Here is a 21312-nt window from a genome sequence, read left to right as displayed (position 1 = left end):
AAGTCTTGTCCCACCGCGGTCATTTCTTCTTCTCCCTCCTCCCATCCATCATTATGGTTCAGTCGCCCCTTGTCAACATTTTGGACGTCATCGTTTGCCAGAAACTTAACCAGCCCAGCCACACTAGGCGGTTCAGGCGTACCTCTGACCTGTGGTAACTGGTCCTCCACGATTAAAAACCTCTTGTGTCTCTCTGGAGGAGTGGACAGTGGGACCACGTATTCTGCAACGGTGTAGGTGGTAGCTGCGTGTTGCTGCTGCCCGGTGCTCCCCACAGCTCCCACTCTCTCTGTGTCCTCAGATCGCCATGTTGGCCTGACTGATGCATTGATGCTTGGCTGGGACGTAGGGTGCAGGAATGCAAATGATCCGGTGTTAGGTGCGGGCAAAGTTACAGCAGAGCCAACCCTGCCCCGTGTCTGATCGATGTCCACACCCCTTGTCCCAATTACACCTGTGCTCTCTGTCCGACTGACAACCGTGTTCTGTGTCTGATTGACTTCCATACCCAGTGCTTGACTAATGTCAGTGTTCTGTGTCTGACTGACACCTGTACTCAGCGTAGGTCTGATGTGTGATGTCAGTGTATTAATGATGTCCTGGCTCTGTGTCTGGAGAACATCCACGGTCAATGTCTGACTCATGTCTGTGCTCTGTGTCTGACTCATGTCTGTTCCCAGTGTCTGACTGATGTCTGTGCCCTGTGTCTGACTGATGTCTGGGTTTAGTGTCTGACTGATGCCTGTGCTCTGTGTCTGATTGACCTCTGGGCCCAGTGTCTGACTGATGCCTGTGCTCTGTGTCTGACTGACCTCTGGGCCCAGTGTCTGACTGATGTCTGTGCTCTGTGTCCGACTGACACCCGTGTTCTGTGTCAGACTGGTGCCCATACTCAATGTCTGACTAATGTCGGTGTTCTGTGTCTGACTGACACCTGTACTCAGTATAGGTCTGATGTGTGAAGTCAGTGTATTAATGATGTCCTGGTTTTGTGTCTCGTTAACATCCATGGTCAGTGTCTGACTGATATTCGTGCCCAATGTCCAGCTGATGTCTGTGCTCTCTGTCCGACTGATATCCGAGCCCTCTGTCTGACTGTCATCTGTGCTGGATGTCCACCTGTTGCCTGTACTCGCTGTCCCACTCACAGCCATGCTCTCCGTCCGGCTGATGTCGATGCTTTCTGTCCAGTTGACGTCTGTGCTCAGAGTCTGACTGGCATCTGTGCCCAGTGACTGAGTAATGTCTGCGCTCAGTGACTGACTGTCCCTGCTCTGTGTCTGACTGATGTCTATGCTCTGTGTCTGACTGATGTCTGTATTTGGTGTCTGACTGATGTCTGGGTTCAGTGTCTGACTGATGTCTGTGCCCTGTGTCTGACTGATGTCTGTGCTCTGTGTCTGACTGATGTCTGTGTTTGGTGTCTGACTGATGTCTGTGTTTGGTGTCTGACTGATGTCTGTGCCCTGTGTCTTACTGATGTCTGTGCCCTGTGTCTGACTGATGTCTGTGCTCTGTGTCTGACTGATGTCTGTGCTCTGTGTCTGACTGATGTCTGTGTTTGGTGTCTGACTGATGTCTGTGCTCTGTGTCTGACTGACGTTCATGCTGTCTGTCCCAATGATGCCCGTGCTCTCGATCAGACTGACATCTCTGCTCCGTGTACTTCTGATGTGTGTGCTCTGTGTCTGAGTGATATCCGTTAGCCGTGTCCAGCTGCTGCCTGCACTCAGTGTCCGACTGACCTCTGGGCCCAGTGTCTGACTGATGTCTGGTTTTAATGTCTGACTGATGCCTGTGCTCTGTGTCTGACTGATGTCTGTGTTTAGTGTTTGACTGATGTCTGGGTTTAGTGTCTGACTGATGCCTGTGCTCTGTGTCTGACTGATGTCTGTGTTTAGTGTTTGACTGATGTCTGGGCCCAGTGTCTGACTGATGCCTGTGCTCTGTGTCTGACTGACCTCTGGGCCCAGTGTCTGACTGATGTCTGTGCTCTGTGTCCGACTGACACCCGTGTTCTGTGTCAGACTGGTGCCCATACTCAATGTCTGACTAATGTCGGTGTTCTGTGTCTGACTGACACCTGTACTCAGTGTAGGTCTGATGTGTGAAGTCAGTGTATTAATGATGTCCTGGTTTTGTGTCTCGTTAACATCCATGGTCAGTGTCTGACTGATATTCGTGCCCAATGTCCAGCTGATGTCTGTGCTCTCTGTCCGACTGATATCCGAGCCCTCTGTCTGACTGTCATCTGTGCTGGATGTCCACCTGTTGCTTGTACTCGCTGTCTCACTCACAGCCATGCTCTCCGTCTGGCTGATGTCGATGCTTTCTGTCCAGTTGACGTCTGTGCTCAGAGTCTGACTGGCATCTGTGCCCAGTGACTGAGTAATGTCTGCGCTCAGTGACTGACTGTCCCTGCTCTGTGTCTGACTGATGTCTATGCTCTGTGTCTGACTGATGTCTGTATTTGGTGTCTGACTGATGTCTGGGTTCAGTGTCTGACTGATGTCTGTGCCCTGTGTCTGACTGATGTCTGTGCTCTGTGTCTGACTGATGTCTGTGTTTGGTGTCTGACTGATGTCTGTGCTCTGTGTCTGACTGATGTCTGGGTTCAGTGTCTGACTGATGTCTGTGCTCTGTGTCTGACTGATGTCTGTGCTCTGTGTCTGACTGATGTCTGGGTTCAGTGTCTGACTGATGTCTGGGTTCAGTGTCTGACTGACGTTCGTGCTCTTTGTCTGACTGATGTCTGTGTTTGGTGTCTGACTGATGTCTGTGCTCTGTGTCTGACTGATGTCTGTGTTTGGTGTCTGACTGATGTCTGTGCTCTGTGTCTGACTGATGTCTGTGTTTGGTGTCTGACTGATGTCTGGGTTCAGTGTCTGACTGATGTCTGGGTTCAGTGTCTGACTGATGTCTGTGCTCTGTGTCGGACTCATGTCTGTGCTCTGTGTCTGACTGACGTTCGTGCTGTCTGTCCCAATGATGCCCGTGCTCTCAATCAGACTGACAGCTCTGCTCCGTGTTCTGCTGATGTGTGTGCTCTGTGTCTGAGTGATATCCGTTAGCAGTGTCCAGCTGCTGCCTGCACTCAGTGTCCGACTGACCTCTGGGCCCAGTGTCCAACTGATGTCTGTGTTTAGTGTCTGACTGCTGTCTGGGTTCAGTGTCTGACTGATGTCTGTGCTCCGTGTCTGACTGATGTCTGTGCTCTGTGTCTGACTGATGTCTGTGTTTAGTGTCTGACTGACGTTCTTGCTGTCTGTCCCAATGATGTCTGTGCTCTCGATCAGACTGACATCTCTGCTCTGTGTCCAAGTGATGTCTGTACTCCGTGTACTTCTGATGTGTGTTTTCTGTGTCTGAGTGATATCCGTTAGCGGTGTCCAGCTGCTGCCTGCACTCAGTGTCCGACTGACCTCTGGGCCCAGTGTCTGACTGACATCTGTGTTTAGTGTCTGACTGACTTCTGGGCTCAGTGTCTGGCTGACGTCTGGGCTCAGTGTCTGGCTGACGTCTGGGCTCAGTGTCTGGCTGACGTCTGTGTTTAGTGTCTGACTGACGTCTGTGTTCACTGTCCGACTGATGTCCGTTTTTAGTTTCTGACTGATGTCTGTGTTCACTGTCTGACTGATGTCTGGGCTCAGTGTCTGATTGACGTCTGTAGTTAGTGTCTGACTGACGTCTGTGATTAGTGTCCCATTGATGTCTGGGCTCCATGTCTGTCTGGTATCCTTGCTGAGTGTTGAGGTGCTTGGAGTGCTCTGTGTTATAAATAACTCAGTTGGTACTAAAGTTGACGAGAGTTGTGGGGTGATTTTGGGAGGAGCTGACGAACGTGATGTAGTTATCTCCCCATGACTGCTTGTTACCACCACGGAATCAAGCTCAGTGACATCGGCTAACATCGTCAACATTTTCCATTGCCATTGTTCAGTTAACCAAGGCCGTGCTGACAACATAGCTTGATCTTCTGTGCCAACATGTGCGATAGGAAGCTTTGAAGAACCTCTGGGCACTGAACTCAGCATCCATGACGTGAAAGGTTCCTCACTGACTAAAGAGCCCTCTGCAGAAGGTGAAGGTGGTGGAGGAGAGTTCACCTTCAAGCTGACCCTGGTCGGTAAGGCTGATGTCCTACTTGAGGCTGCAGAGGAGCTGCCAGGCCTTTGCCAAGTCACCCCATCCCACTGGTCAACATTAGGCTGAGATGTTGTCAGAAGGCCAAGCTCAGGTGGCTGGGACTTGACCAAGTTGGTCACTGAAACAGGCAGCGACGAGGATGGTGGGAGTTGTGCCCCAGAATGGGTTGGGTCTGAGAAATCAAACGTCAAGGAAGGGGTGGTTGGAACGACCTCCAACCTTCCGAAGGTGGTCACTTCCTGGTTCTGGTCTTGTGCCGAGGACTTGCCCGGTGACACGACCACTCTTCCTGAAGACCATGCACTGGGCAAGGTGATTTGACGTGATGGTCTTGTGTTAGGCAGCGTTGGCGATCTCCAGGGAAACCATGTGAATGGCTGGGCTGTTTGGAGATCCATCTCACTGGGTGGAGTATTGCTGAAGTCAACGTCAGTGGGTGCTGGGCTTCTATTTGCTAGAGGCGGTGGTATGATGAGCTCAGGTGTAGAGTTGAAGGTTGGTAGGTCTCCGGTCCCAGGTGCAACAGTACTCGGGGGCAGAGACTCTGCCCTATTTTCCTGTCTGGAGTTGAAGAGTGAGTTGGTTCTCCCGTCTAACCACAGGACTTCCCAAGAAGGCCCTGTGCTCACCACTGATGCTACAGCCCTGACAGAGGGCGTTTCTGATCTGTTTCTGACCTTTACTGTCTCCGGTATACTGGAAGTGACCAGGAATCCCACCTCAGGCTCATTCCTTGGAGGAACCACCAACCTTTGGTCGGGTCTGAGGCTATTCTCATGGATCTCCAGTGTGGTGTCTCCACCGGCTTTCCACCCATCATCGTTCCACATCCATTCATCTGAACCCATTTCACCTCCATTCCCTTCGGTGGTGGAAAGGCTCGCCAGGCCGGTGAAACGTCCGGGACTGGGGGTGGTGTGGATGGGTCCCGTTGTCATGTACCTTCCACCCACTCGCAGTGAGTGTGGCGGTGCAGTGTGATGTGTGGTGTCCACATTATTCATAGAAGGAACAGCTGAACGGGTTCCAGCGAGTTGGGCACTGCCGCTGGCTCCTGGCTCGCAGATCAAACTTCCAGCACTGGGTTCCTGGTCGTTGGAAGTTGCCCCCACTGGGAACTTGGAAGAATGTGTCGCCAGTTCAGAACTTTCTAACACATTCCCCGGTTTGGTCACCGCTTGGCTGTGGGCTGCTGGAGCGGCGGTGGAAAGGGCTTTGAACTGGAATTTCCTCTGCATGTCGCCAAGCTGACTCACTTCTGCTGAGGTCAGCAGATGGTGGCTTCGGAGATCACCTGCGTTTGTATTGGGGAGTGAGCTGGGGCTGGTGTGAGGGGAGGGGGCACTGTGTCGCTCGGAGCCCAGTGCAACCTCCCAGTGGTCTGTTGAAGACTGAGAGGCGGGGGGTCTCTCAGTGGAGCCGGGGTCCAGTTCCAGGGTGGGTGCCGGGTCCCGGGCCTTTCCTCTCCCCTGGGACCCTGTTGTTGGGGGCCGCGGGGTGTTGGGGTGGGACCGGCGGCGCTCGGTTGCAAACCCACCCCGACCCCCACCCCGACCGCCTTCAGCATCGCTGCTGCTGCCCGTCTCACGGTCACCCCTGGTCAGCCTTGGCTCCTGCCCCGACCCCCACACACGGCGCCTGCCCGCCTTGCCTTCCTGGTGGCTCACCGCACCATGCAAGTCCTGTAGCCGAGGCTCCGCCTGCTGGGGACCCAGCGCCCGGGGATCCAGCGCCTGGGGATCCAGCGTCAGGGGAAGTGACCGTCCTCCATCCACCAGCATGATGTTCCCAGGGGTGGATAGGAGGGAGCCAGGGCTGGGTGTCAGGGCAGGGCTGGGTCTCGGGGCTGGGCTGGGTCTCAGGGCTGGGCTGGGTGTCAGGGCAGGGCTGGGTCTCGGGGCTGGGCTGGGTCTCAGGGCAGGGCTGGGTCTCGGGGCTGGGCTGGGTCTCAGGGCTGGGCTGGGTCTCAGGGCTGGGCTGGGTGTCAGGGCTGGGCTGGGTGTCAGGGCTGGGCTGGGTCTCAGGGCTGGGCTGGGTGTCAGGGCAGGGCTGGGTCTCGGGGCTGGGCTGGGTCTCGGGGCTGGGCTGGGTCTCGGGGCTGGGCTGGGTCTCAGGGCTGGGCTGGGTCTCGGGGCTGGGCTGGGTCTCGGGGCTGGGCTGGGTCTCGGGGCTGGGCTGGGTCTCGGGGCTGGGCTGGGTCTCAGGGCTGGGCTGGGTCTCGGGGCTGGGCTGGGTCTCGGGGCTGGGCTGGGTCTCGGGGCTGGGCTGGGTCTCGGGGCTGGGCTGGGTCTCAGGGCTGGGCTGGGTCTCAGGGCTGGGCTGGGTCTCGGGGCTGGGCTGGGTCTCGGGGCTGGGCTGGGTCTCGGGGCTGGGCTGGGTCTCGGGGCTGGGCTGGGTGTCAGCGCTGGGCTGGGGTCTGTATTCGCTCTGGAGGGGAGCGTTGGCGCGGGGAACGACAACGGCTTCCGACCGCTGGTGAAGCTGGACTGGGGGCTTCCAGTGGGGCTGGAGAAGGTGCGGGCAAACGGTGCAGGGATGGAGAAGCGACCTGGAGAGCTGGAGCTGGAGCTGGAGACAGGGCGAGGTCCCCCGCCGCTGGGTTGACTGAGTTGTGCGGCGCTGGTGCGTTGCGGACCAAGGTTGGGTTTGGTGTGGGAGTCAGCAGCAGATTCCCCTGGAGACTCCGGTCTTGCTGAGTTGGGCTGTGATGAGACACGGGGGTCCGCCTGGAGACCCCTTGCCGCCGGGATGTTTCCTGACTCCGGGCGGGCTCGGGTTCCCCGCTTGGGGCGGACTAGAAGATTGGGACGTCCAGCAACCTGGGAGCGGTGGTGGACCCCGGCAGGTCCTCTCCTCGCCGGCCCCTCTCCGCTGGTGGTCGGGGCATGATCGGATGGCGCGGGGGACATTGAGATCTCTTTGCGTTTGAAACCAGCTCCCTTTCCCCGGGATGGAGAAGGGGTTGGAATCGCCATCAGTGGCTCCGGGGCATTTGGGTCCATTCCTCTGCTGGGGAATCCTGTCCCAAACATGAGAACAAAGCATGAGTGAGATTCCTCCGGTACAACCCTGGCATTATAGACAATAGACAATATTGAATGGAGTAAGCCATTCGGCCCCTCGAGCCAGCACCGCCATTCAATGTGATCATGGCTGATCATTCTCAATCAGTACCCCGTTCCTGTCTTCTCCCCATACCCCCTGACTCCGCTATCCTTAAGAGCCCTATCTAGCTCTCTCTTGAATGCATTCAGAGAATTGGCCTCCACTGCCTTCTGAGGCAGAGAATTCCAGATTTACAACTCTCTGACTGAAAAAGTTTTTCCTCATCTCCGTTCTAAATGGCCTACCCCTTATTCTTAAACTGTGGCCCCTGGTTCTGGACTCCCCCAACATTGGGAACATGTTTCCTGCCTCTAACGTGTCCAACCCCTTAATAATCTTATATCTTTATCCAGTGTATACAAGCATTCAGTTTGCAGTTTTAGTAATGCTGGGGCCCGATCGTCCCCCCTCTCCGTTTACATCACGTTTACTGGGGTCAAACGTATCGACATCCGCGACAGAATCAGAGAAGGAAATATATAAACACACAGAAGATAGACATAAAAAGCTGGAGTAACTCAGCGGGCCAGGCAGCATCTGTGGAGGGAATAGATAGGCGGCATTCCGGGTCGGGACCTTTCTTCAGACTGGAACCTGACCTGAAATGTTACCTATTCATTCCCTCCACAGATGCCGCCTGACCCGCCGAGTTACTCAAGCACTTTGTTTTTTGCTCGATACCATTATTTGTGATTCCTTATGTATTCATGCACAGAAACAAAGAAACATTCGCCCTCTTTATTATTTATTTATCTCTATCTCTATAGAGATCTCTCTCATTCGCTCACTCACCCACCCACTCACCCACATACTCACTCATCCACTCACCCACTCACTCACTCATCCACCCACATTCTCCCTCATTCACCCACCCACCCACCCACCCACTCACTCACCCACATACTCACTCACCCACCCACATACTCACCCACTCACTCACCCACTCACCCACCCACATACTCACCCACCCACCCACCCACTCACTCACCCACCCACCCACCCACTCACTCACTCACCCACCCACCCACATGGAGACAAAGTACTGACACACAGAATAATGGTGAAAACCCTCTCTGTCTCAGGCATCCACTCTCTTACAATGGCAGGGGTCTCGTTCTGGCTCAGTCCACCAAACTTACCCAAGTACAGCAAGGTAAATCCATGCTTGAAGCCAGAAGCCAATGCTTTAAGAGTGATAACAACCGGCCCTCGCCCTCGGATCACAAGTTTCTTTCCAGCCTCGTGGATACTCCAGAAGAGGCCACAGAATTTTCTTTCCTTTTCTGTTGCTTCCAGTTTGATTGTCAAGTGGGCAGAAGTACAGCCGGCATCGGACCGGGACGTCGTCTGATTTGACACAACCTCCAACTCGACGGCCGCCCCTCTGGGTGCTGGCAGAATCCAGGAACACTTGATCCCATCGGCAGAGTCGGTCACAGGCAGGGAATACTGCGAGATTCCCTGGGTGACATTGGGAAGCAGAACACCGCCACACTCCTCCTGGGTTGGGCCGAGGAGAAACCCTGAAGGACACATTGTGATTAAAGAAACAACTGCACTCACACAGTCAGTGCTGGGACACAGTGCTGTTATTCACACAGTCACTGGTGGGATTACAGTCCCTGTCATACACAATGTTGGGACATAGTGCTGCTGTACACACAGTCAGTGCCGGAGCACTGCTGTTGTTACACACAATGCTGTTGTACACGCAGTCAGTGCCTCAGATGACAGCCTTGTCAGACACAAGCAATGCTGGGATTACAGTCCCCATCACACAGTCAGTGCCTCAGATGACAGCCTTGTCAGACACAAGCAATGCTGGGATTACAGTCCCCATCACACAGTCAGTGCTGGGATAGTCAGTGCTGTCGTACACACAGCTATTCTGACAAACTCGGTGCTGTCGACAACATGATCAGTGCTGGGACATGCACTCTGTTGTCCACACGTACCTTGGGCATGCAAACAAACTTGTCACATGTGACAATAAAGTATTCAATTCAATTCACTCACTGTGTTGTACCGATATTTAAGAATGGCTGGAAGGACAAACGAGGGAACTATAGGCCAGTGAGCCCGAGTGGTGGCTGAGTTACTGGAGGGGATTCTATGGGACACAATCTACCCAGCATTGGTAAGATTCCAAATGATGATGCGATGGAATATAGGAAGGAGACAGAGAGTTTGGTGACATTGTGCCAAGACAAAAAACTAAAGGAGCTTGTCATTGACGTCAGTAATCAGGGCGAGTACACACCCCAGTCTGCATCAATGGTGCTGGTGGAAATGGTCTAGAGCTTCAAGTTCCTCGGTGTAAAATTCACCAACAATTTGACCTGTCCAACCAAATCAATTCTGTGGCCAGGGAACCACACCGATGTCTTTCCTGCCTCAGAAGACTAAGGAAATTTGATGTCTGCAGTGACCTTTACCAATTTCTACAAATGCAGCATAAAAAGCATCCCATTTGAATGCATCACAGCTAAGTTTGGCAACTGTGTAGGAAGGAACTGCAGATGCTGGTTTAAACCGACGATAGACACAAAAAGCTGGAGTAACTCAGTGGGTCAGGCAGCATCTCTGGAGAAAAGGAATAGATGACGTTTTGGGTTGAGATCTTTCAACAGTCTGAAGGGTCTCTGGCATTGTAAGGCAACAACTCTACCGCTGCACCACCGTGCCACAGAGACCCTGCCTGACCTGCTGAGTTACTCTAGCATTTTGTGTCTATCTTAGGTCGAAGACAGCAAGCAATTGGTGAGAGTTGTGGGTGCAATCCAGTAAATCGTGCAAAGCATTCTCTCGCCCCATTGACTCCATCTACATTTCACGCTACCTTGGGAAGGTCATAAGTAATAGGAGCAGAATTAGACCATTTGGCCCATCAAGTCTACTCTACCATTCAATCATGGCTGATCTATCTCTCCCTCCTAACCCCATTCTCCTGCCTTCTTCCCATAACCCCTGACACCTGTACTAATCAAGAATCTATCTATCTCTGGCTTTAAAATATCCATTGACATGGCCTCTACAGCCTTCTGTGGCAGATTCACCACCCTTTGGCTAAAGAAATTCTTCCTCATCTCCTTCCTAAACAAACGTCCTTTAATTCTGAGGCTATGACCTCTAGTCCTAGACTCTCCCACTATTGGAAACATCCTCTCCACATTCACTCTATCCAAGCCTTCAACTATTTGGGAAGTTTCAATGAGGCCCCCCCTCATCCTTCTAAACTCCGGCGATTACAGACCCAGTGTCATCAAACGTTCATCATATGTGAACCTACTAATTCCTGGGATCCTGGGAAGGCAGCCAACATATTCAATTCAGTCATTCTCTCTTCTTCCCTCTCCATTGGGCAGAAGATACAAAAGCCTGATAACATATACCACCAAATTCAAGAATAGCTTCTTCACCACTATATTCAGATTCTTGAATGGACCTCTTTTATGCTGAAGTTGGATCCCAATCTCTCAATCTACCTCATTGTGGACTTTCACTTTTTTAAACCTGCACTTTCCCTGTAGATGTACAACCGGTTCCTTTTCTCCTTTTTAACTACTTGATGTACTCATGTACGCTACGGTTTGCCCGAATAGTACGCAAAATAAAGTTTTTTCAATGTATCTCGGTACACGTGACAATAATAAACCGATTCCTATTCTAGGATACTGATGTGCTATTGCACATACGCTGTGCGTTCTGGTTACACCCGCGAAAAAGTAGGTATTTGTAACAGTTATCAGAGCGTCACTGGCTCGTTCAAAAAATATACATTGCATTTTGAAAAATGTGCGACAGGGTTTCAATTAAACGCGAGAGAATTGCAGTTAAACACCATCTCCTGGAGCCCATTCACTCATCTAATCTCGGGTTACCTGCGTTGGCGAGAAGCAGAAGCCAACTTGCTCTGGTCCACATGGTCCATCCGAGAGGTGGCAGAGGAGCCCAGCGGGAAGAGAGCGGCTGCCGACCCGGGAGCTGCGTTGATCGGAACGAAAGGCGAGGAGGGTGGCTCGTTGATCCTGATATAATAGCGCTTGTGGTTGGCCGGCAGCCGGAGAGGATATCCGACCCAAACCCAGTCAGGGAAATGGGAGCGTGTCTGGGACAACGAGGAGGGAGAGATAGGGAGACCCGAGGAGAGGAGAGAATGAATGGGGATACCGGGGAGGGTCGCTGATAGAGCAGACCAACAGGAGCATTGCCGGGCGAGTGCAGGGAACGGGAACAGGATGATTTAACAGGTGGCCGCGGCATGTGCAGGCAGGAACAGCAGATGCTGGTTTGCACCGAAGTCTGGAGTAACTCAATGCTGGAGTAACTTTGGAGTAACTCAATGCTGGAGTAACTCAAAATGCTGGAGTACTCAAAATGCTGGAGTAACTCAATGTGCTGGAGTAACTTAATGCTGGAGTAACTTTGGAGTAACTCAATGGTGGAGTAACTCAAAATGCTGGAGTAACTCAATGCTGGAGTAACTCAAAGTGCTGGAGTAACTCAATGCTGGAGTAACTCAAAATGCTGGAGTAACTCAATGCTGAAGTAACTCAAAGTGCTGGAGTAACTCAATGCTGGAGTAACTCAATGTGCTGGAGTAACTCAAAGTGCTGGAGTAACTTAAAGTGCTGGAGTAACTCAAAGTGCTGGAGTAACTCAAAGTGCTGGAGTAACTCAAAGTGCTGGAGTAACTCAATGCTGGAGTAACTTTGGAGTAATTCAATGCTGGAGTAATTCAAAGTGCTGGAGTAACTTTGGAGTAACTCAAAGTGCTGGAGTAACTCAATGCTGGAGTAACTCAGGAGAAAAAGGTATAGGTGACTCTTTGGGTCAGAACCCTTCTCCAGACTCTGCTGTGCATGTGCTGGCTTCTTGCAATCCTATTTCCACTCGAGGTAGATAACCACATATAAAACATGCATTGGAAGACATAGATTTACAAATAGGCTTGTGTTGCGTACAGAGGATTTTTAAGTGTGATATATTTGAAGGCATAATGCAAAATCAAAAACCAAATCGACGGAGTAACTCGGCAAGTCAGGCAAAGTCACCCCGTCCCACCGTGCCACCTAGTGGGGGAAATGTATACTGGAGAATACTGGGAGGTTCTCCTCTCCTCGCTTCCCGGCACCAATGGACCAGAAAGAACCTCAATGACTTGGGTCATCAATTGCTTCTCGGAGAGTCCCGCTTGAAGAAGATCACAAACTCCACTAACGCAACCCGGACGACATATATTACCAATAAATAATAATTCCAAGAGCGAATTCAGTACAAAATTTAGGTGTGTTACAATGCAAAGTTCATTTTCGCATTGACAATCCAGGCAGAACTTGAGACAATGAGAAATGTGTAAGAGAAATTATGAGGGCAGCTTTAGGCTACTTCCCTTTTATTCGGGAATGTAAGAGCATACGAAACCCACATTTAGCACTAGTTAGGCCACAGATAAAATTCTGCATACAGTTCTGGTTACACTGTTAACACTGGAGAAGTTTGAAGGGATTTACCCAGATTTTGGCAGGAGTTGGGAGGAAACATTGAGATCGATTGGATAGGAGAAAAAATTGTTTCACTCAGAGTAGCAGGACCTGAAAAAGTGACAGAACACAACCTGGATCTCATAGCAAATACTTTGTGTATTTTTAATGTTTGAGGCTACAGTGACTGCTGGAACAGATTTATCCCAATAACAGCACGTGTACAAATGAGCCAAACACTCACCTCATGCCATAAATGTTTATGATTATCTAATTTGTTTCTCTTCCCATCAGCTGGTTAATGACCAGTGGGAAGTGAAGAATACAAAGAATATAATTTGAAGCTGCTCTTTCAGCAATTTATTATCTGATTTAATAAGATAGCACAGAAACAAAAACTTTTCACTGTATGTCGCATGTATGACAATAATAAATTAATACCAATTTAACTCTGGAAACCCAAGTAACTTTGCCCAATAATGGGCTTGCACTCCTTGGAATATAGACTGAAGGCAACTTAAAGTTAGATTAAAGTGCTTATGTATAGTGATAGCTATCCTGAACTGTATACTAAAATGAATTTCACTGTACATGTGACAAATAAAGATGCATTGAACCATTAAAACTTAGGATTTTGAAAAGAACAGCAGAGGAACTAAACAGAGGGGGGGTTCTTTCTGCTGAGATAGCAAGAGCCAGCACATTCAGGAGAGAAAATAGGAAACACCCTGAGTGGTATAAATTTGGCACAGTTTTACACAAGAGGAGCCCAAGGTATAGTAAATATAGGATTGGATGCAGATTTAAACCCTCACTGAATGGCAGAATTTAAGGTAGTTAATTCCTCCCATTTTTAATAAATAACCACTGTTGCTCACTGATCTAGGATTCAGTGTGTCAGATTGATCAGACGAATAAACAGCAATACATGCCCAAGTCTTCAATAGTAATTTATTCTTTTCTGGAATCAAATAAAGGTTGAAGAACGTATCTCAACAAACAACAAAAAGCCGCAGTAGCACGTTGTACTTCAAGCATTACCGACATATTGGGTGTATCACATACTCCCGACAGCAAGTACCTGCAAAAGCAAAACAGTGGTTTCAGAATCATTTAATGTAAAAGTTTGTAATTTTTCCCAAAGGTGTCACTGATCAGTTTACATAGAGTATTGCTTCACACAGGCCTGTTCCCTTGTCTGTGTTGAGTTAGCTGATCATGGATGGGGAGGGGCTATTAGTGTACAATGCAGCTGACCTACACACTGCACATATTGGTGTCTAACTCAATGCAATAGACTCCAGAAGAGATATTTTACTTGATCCTCTTTTAAAACAAAATCATTCATGGCCATCATCAGTACTTGTATTTATCACACTTTAGAAATTGGTGGCTTGTAGTAACAAGCAATTAACATTCATCCACTTTGCAGAGATGTATCAGTCATATTTTTCAAAGATGGCAATTTCCATCTCCAAGGGGAATCAGTGAATCATGCTTTCATAATAGCTCTGATGTTTTATGCTTTCTATTTCAGATGCTCACTATGTATTCCAGATTTATTTATTGAACTGAATTTACATTCCTTAACTACTCCATTTGGATTTGAACGTGATTCCAGATTATTAACTCACAATGCAATTGTTCCACTGGCTTCCTAGTACATTGTCATATCATGGCCATGACTTAATTGCTGAGTCATATTGAACAATTCCTACAAAGGGCTTTTCCTACCATTGGGAGCTGTCACATTCCAACCTCCTCTCAATCTGAAGACTGGCTCTAAACATAGCAATCCTTCTGACCAAACCCCTCAGCACCCCATCCACCCCACAATAACAATTCAAATAGATATTCTTCAGTAATAAAACTCCACAAATGTCATGGCATTATTTCGGACTTCTGGGAGAGAACAAATTAATCTTTCCCTTGCCCTTCACAGCTCATGTGACTGAAGACAGATTCATGTGACTTTGTGCACACTGCCCCTCCCCTTTAATTAGACATCTGAAAGCTCTTACCCTGCAATGATTCTCCAGGAACAAAGAAAAACATTTATTCATACACATCTTTTTTGTCTGCGATGTAAGTTACAATCTCTTCCGGCGTCATTAATTTTTCTGCATCTGCATCTGGAATCTCAAACCCTGCAATAGATAGAACAGATCAGTGGCTCTAGAGACTGGTTTATCAGCGTTATTTTTCACCAGCTTGTACGAACACTATACAGAGTCACGCTCTGCCAGATATCCATCAAGTACCCTGGAGTCAACAGCTGACTGTGCCAATCTAAGTGGTAATACATGTGGTAATGGGCTGCTGCCAAAAAAACATTGGAAAACCACTGCACCTGCACAAAAAGATACTGTACGATGCATGGTGGAGGGAGTGAACATTCAAGTAGTAGATCGACTGCTATCAAGCAGACTCCTTTGCACAAGTTTCTCAGCTGCAGCCAACCAGATACATGGATGGCGACCCATTCCACTCCTAATATGCCCCTTGAAAACGGTGGAAAGTCTTTGGGGAGTCAAGAGGTGAGCTACAACCCCTCAGAATACCCGACCACAAAATATAATCTTTAATTGGCATTGTAAACATTGATGCTGCTTGTCAGAAGGTTTATGTTTTGTGCTGATGAGGGAAGGTAAGTGAAGGAGGTTCAGTCTTGGCAATGATATTACATGAATGTTAGGGAGAGGCAGTGATTGCTGGGAGGTATAACACAACGTTATATGCTACAGTCGCTTCTAAGTCTTGCTGCAAGAGGACACTAACTACTCGGTTATTTATTGAAGTGGTAATGGGACGGAGCTCTGGTAAGCAGAAAGCACTGGTTACCAAAAGCACTGTAGTGTCTGTGTCCCCCCCCCCCCCGGGGTTAGAGGCAATGAGTGGGACTAGTATCACACATGACACCAAGCCATTTGAACGTGGCACTGGAAGGCTCCTCATTAGAGTACGTGCACCATAATGTGAATCACCATATTCAGGGAAAGGGAACAGAATTTATCGGACACAAAAACAGCACTGATTGCTTACAATCAGAGGAAAAGGAAGTGAGAATGCTTTAGGAGGATCTTACCAAACTCATCTTCCATGGCCATAATGATTTCCACTTGATCCAAACTGTCCAATCCCAAATCTTTCATAAAATGGGAGCTTACAATAAGCTTTGAAAAGAGAGTAAACATTGTAAATATAAAGGTGTGCACAAAAAAATCACCCACATGGAATCACTGGAGAGCTCTAGTCTAATTGACCAAAGATCACTCCAAGAATCATCAAACAAAACATGTTTCCTGTATTTCACCAGCCTGTTGAGTCTGTGCCAGCTCTCAGAACAATTATTTTCTTCTAAAATATTCCCTCCCATATGCCCACCAATTTGTCTATCACCTACACGGGGTAATTTACAGTAACCAATTAATCCACCAACCAGCATATGTTTGTGATGTGGGAGGAAGCCAGAATATGCAGGGGAAAAACTCCCAGGGAGAACAATCAAGCTCCTCACTGATAGCACCAGAGGTTAGGAATGAACCCGTCAGTTAGCTGAGATACAGCAGAACTACCCACAAGACCACTTTGCTCTTTTCTCATAATATCATTTGCATTACTCGTGGTTAGGTTCTGGGCAGAGGGCTAGGACTCGTTCACCCTCACTGGCACACATTGATCACAAACCAATTTTCAAAAAAGAAAGGAGCACAGTAAAGTTAAATGGTGGGAGGGTGGAGATTCGATCAAAACCTTTCATTAATGCTTATGAGTGGAGAGAGGATGCAGAATTTTTTTTTTATCTGAAGAAGGCGTCGAACAAAAAATTTGGGAAGCCGAGTTGTGTCTGTATGTATTATGTTACATTCAAGCTGCCTTCAAAGCTTGTAGCTCCTACTAGCGGCAGTCCCATTGTTCCAACGTGCTGCAGAACAGAAAATGACAGATACCTTCCCCCAGAGAAATGGAATGGAGGGAGATTTTCCAAAGCTCGTTCACATTTGAGCTTCCTGTTAGAATTGGGATGAGAACATCCACTGTGCAGTCAGTCAACTAATAAGGAATATTTGCAACCAATTCCTTCTCCATCAAGACTTCTGCGTCAAGTATCCGACTGGTACATTGTTTGTAAATGCATCACAAGAACACTGTTGTGTACATTCCCAATTCTAATGCAACTTCTCTTCCATAGCTCTGAGGTGTTGGTGTTTGTTGGAACTCTGGTTTCTCTCAAAAAATCTTGAACTCTACAGCATCCATTAAACTTCTCCTAGGACTGGAAATGCATACTTCACCATATCTTATTGATTTCCTTCTTTGAAGGATATGAACCATCTGCATCATTATCACTGCTAAGACAAGTTCTTTACTCCAGCATCAATGAGTTGAATCCAAGTTTCATGGTTGGCAATGTGACCCGATGTCTCCAGATAATTATTCTTGGCTTCCAGATATTAACAGTGTAATGTCACCCACACTCCTCTGAACCACCCGAAGGCCAAGAAGGCAATGACAGCAAGGTTTTAGGGTCTCGACCCGAAATGTCACCCATTCCTTCTCTCAAGAGATGCTGCCTGTCCCGCTGAGTTACTCCAGCTTTTTGTGTCTAACTAAGGTTTTATACATGTCTATCTCGAAATTTTTAATTCTAATAAAACTAGTTAGTTTAAAAAATAACATTACATCGAATCCACTGAAGGTTTACAATCTATAACTGAATCTTTTCCAGTACTTATATACTTCCCATTTGGGCAGCACAGTGGCACAGCTGGTAGATCTGCTTCCTCATAGCACCATAGACCCGGGTTTGATCCTGACTTTGTGTAACGCCCGTGTGGAGTTTGCACATTTCCCCAGTGGCCGTGTGGGTTTCCTTTGGCTGCTCTGGTTTCCTCCCACATCCCAAAGACGTGCAGGTTTGTAAGTTAATAGGCCTCTGTAATTTGCCACTAGTGTGTAGGGAGTGGATGAGAAAGTGGAATAACAAAAAACTAGTGTGAACGGGTGATTGATGGTTTGTGGACAAAAGGCCTGTTTCCATGCTTTACCTCTAAACTCAAAACAATGCCAGCCCCTGGCTCAACGTTAAAAAGCACAAAACGATCTTTTGCAGAAGCATTTCATGACATAACATGTGACCAAAAGCAAAAATGGCTGGTGCTGAAAATGCATAAATGCATAATGTCAGAAATGTTTAATGGAACAAGCAGCATCTATGGAGAGTTAATGATTCAAGGAGATACGACCTTTTGTAGCCATTAGTTAGCTAACTGAGGTACATGCTGTTACTCCCCCACCCCTCTCCCTGATGTGGTGTATTATTTATCAGAGTTTGTAAGTATAGAAGTTAAATATATTCCTGTTAACCGCTGTATTTTAAAACAAAAATGTTTGCCATCATAATTCTACAGGAAAATAAAGTATCCATCCCACATATAAAAAAATTTCCGTACCTTATTGGGGTTAATTTTGTCGTACAGTTTTAGCACATACAGTACTCGATCATTGATACTGCCCAGTGAAAGGGGCGGCAGATCTCCATACTGGCGACATGTCTGTGGGAATAAACTGCATGTCTGCAAATAAGAAAAACAAGCTGATTTTAAATATGTAAATAACACCCTCTGAGCTAATCTAAGGAATATATACATATGTGCAAAAATACATTGCAGCATTGCTCTGATGTATTCCACAGATGAAACTCTTTAATGTTATAAAATGCACAATTACAATCAATAAATTTACGGACACACAAAAATACAGCCAATCCTCTTAATAGTTTTATTCACAAAATGCTGGAGTAACTCAGCAGGTCAGGCAGCATCTCGGGAGAGAAGGAATGGGTGACGTTTCGGGTCGAGACCCTTCTTCAGTCTGAAGAAGGGTCTCGACCCGAAACGTCACCCATTCCTTCTCTCCCGAGATGCTGCCTGACCTGCTGAGTTACTCCAGCATTTTGTGAATAAATCGATTTGTACCAGCATCTGCAGTTATTTTCTTATACCTCTTAATAGTTATTTGGAAGAGATGCAAACTGGAGTAACGAACGAAAGTTGGAGCATATCCCTTCAGTTCTGACAGAAGTTCGTTGATCTAAAATATGAACTTGCTCTCTCTGAAGGTACTGTCTGATAAATGAGGTTCCAGCTTTAGGGTTTATATTATAACCTTTTGGTAGCTGAACCACTGACCTTGGTTCTTAAAATATATGCACACTTATCATCATATCATATATATACAGCGCGGAAACAGGCCTTTTCGGCCCACCAAGTCCGCGCCGCCCAGCGATCCCCGCACACTAACACTATTAACACTATCCTACACACTAGGGACAATTTTTACATTTACCCAGCCAATTTACCTACATACCTGTACGTCTTTGGAGTGTGGGAGGAAACCGAAGATCTCGGAGAAAACCCACGCAGGTCACGGGGAGAACGTACAAACTCCTTACAGTACAGCACCCATAGTCAGGATCGAACCTGAGTCTCCGGCGCTGCATTCGCTGTAAAGCAGCAACTCTACCGCTGCACCAGCTTCTTCTCTGATGGCGGGAGGGCCAGAGTCAAGGGAAGGAGCATGGCACTAATCTGATTATCTAAAAAAAAAAAGGATCTTTAAATTGAAAGGAATGGGCTGCCAACATTGACTGCCGTATAAAAATGAGCCAGAACAGGAGGTAAACATCCAACCTTTCTGCAAAAGGAACCTGCAATTATCCCTCTATCAAAAACACTAGGAAACAGATCTGCACACTAACTTGACTGCTGAAAGCTTGACTACTTTCTCAATATGTGCTGTAATAAATTTATCATACATCTTGCATGCTCCACAGGGTACCACTCTTCCCTACAAATCATGAGCCAAACCAAATTTACTCTTCCACCTATCCACTCTCCTGCTACCATCTCAGTGCTGATTCTTTCTTAACAGAACCTACAATTCTTCCTTTGTGGCTCCCCTTGCAACCAGTGAAGGGCATATTGAGGTGTTTGTCACGGGATTACCCAAATCTAGTGTCTCCAACATAACCATGCTGATCTAATTTCTGCCTAATCATGATAATCTTTCACTTCCTTACTTATCAAGTATCCTTCTACCTCCTTGGAAATATTCAGAGGCTGCGTTCAGCGTTGAGGAAACTCATTTCCAAGCCTCACATCACGAAAAAAAATCAATTCAACTAAATTATATGGGCAATTCTTTTAAAAGAATTTCACTGTTTTGCACGTGACAGTAAAACATTATTGAACTATTGAAAATTAACTCCAAACTGTAGATTTTTCCACAAGTAGAAAGAATCTCTCCTAATTCAGTCACTCTTCACCTTTCACCTTACCAAACTCAGAGGACAAGAAAATGGCGTTGAACTTGCTGAATGGCAATGTAGGGCTCGAAGGGCCAAATGTGTATCCCTATCCAACCTTTCTGCACGCGACAACCCTCCCAATCGAGGCATGCCAACTAAATCTTCTATGAACATTAACATTGAACTTCAAACACATCAACATCATTTGCTAAATAAGGAACATGCAACACTACAGGCATTGTCTTACCAATTCTCCAAAGAAATGAAGCACTTTTTCATGAAATTCACCAGACAGTAGACAACAATATTGCTAGCTTGCCCCATCACTCACACTGTACCTACTACATACCTTCTTTCTGCAAATCACTGGGAGAAAAGATTTCTCTGCAATCTCTTACCATTTACATTTCCTGCCAATGTAGATAACTTATATTCCACTTGGCATATCTTTGCCTGCCCAATTATCCTACTCACAATTTACTTCCCTACCTAACCATTCTGGAAGCTACTGTCATACTCTGCTCAGAATTCACGACTGAGCACTATATAAATGCAAGCTTATTTTCTTGCCTACATTGAAGAATATGCTTTTCTCACATGATGTCCTGGGCTTGGCAATATGACAGAAGATATCAGTGGGGGCTGCAGATTCCACAAGTCCAAAGCCCGTTTTTAAGGACTGGATTGTAGAAAGTAAATGAGATTTTCTCGCTGGATTTAAGTATTTTAAACAGAAGTACGGACCCGGGATGACTGCTCCTGGCCTCCAGCCAGGCAGCAGCATCTGAAGTCCGCCCAGCTCCAGGTCAGACCCAGCAGCCTCCAGCCGCCTTCTTACCTGAGCCGGGTGCGATGCACCGGGTGCCTGCCTGCTGAAAGCATGGAAGCAGCTTGCGCTGGCTACGGCCGGGAGCTGGATCTGGAGCTGGGCCCGGAGCCCCACGCCTGTCCTTGACCCACTCCAAGGTTGCGGCCACCGGCGCAGGCACCGAGAGAGCACACGGGCCGCCATCTTGCTGGGAATTCCAGCGTGCAGCGCGGCGTGCATGCGCAAACCAGGCTGCGCTTCGGCGGCCCGCCACTGGCGGCGCAGCTGAGCTCAGCGCGACCCCGCAGTCACAGGTTGTCTGCCCATGGACTCCTACAGACGAGTCCATGCGGCAGGAGCACACATTACATCTGAATCCATGCGGCAGGAACACACATTACATCCCTCGAACCTACCCGCAGCCACAGGTTGTCCATCGACCTGCAGGCGACTCCATGCTG

At 48.1% G+C, this 21312-nt stretch overlaps 1 protein-coding gene across 1 annotated transcript; it reads right to left on the bottom strand.

Annotated features, from left to right (window-relative positions):
- Positions 1–13145: 13145 nt before the first annotated feature.
- Positions 13146–21125, bottom strand: LOC144604258 (acyl carrier protein, mitochondrial-like). Its single transcript, XM_078418493.1, has 5 exons — positions 20882–21125; positions 18188–18310; positions 15820–15907; positions 14756–14881; positions 13146–13815 (listed from the first exon to the last, which is right to left on the bottom strand). The coding sequence occupies exons 1-4, from the start codon at positions 21089–21091 to the stop codon at positions 14790–14792; spliced, it is 513 nt and encodes a 170-aa protein (XP_078274619.1). The 5' UTR covers positions 21092–21125; the 3' UTR covers positions 13146–13815; positions 14756–14789.
- Between the last annotated feature and the right edge of the window lie 187 nt (positions 21126–21312).

Source organism: Rhinoraja longicauda, chromosome 21 (assembly GCF_053455715.1).
Source record: "Rhinoraja longicauda isolate Sanriku21f chromosome 21, sRhiLon1.1, whole genome shotgun sequence".
NCBI lineage: Eukaryota > Metazoa > Chordata > Chondrichthyes > Rajiformes > Arhynchobatidae > Rhinoraja > Rhinoraja longicauda.
This window is presented reverse-complemented; position numbering and strand designations above follow the sequence as displayed.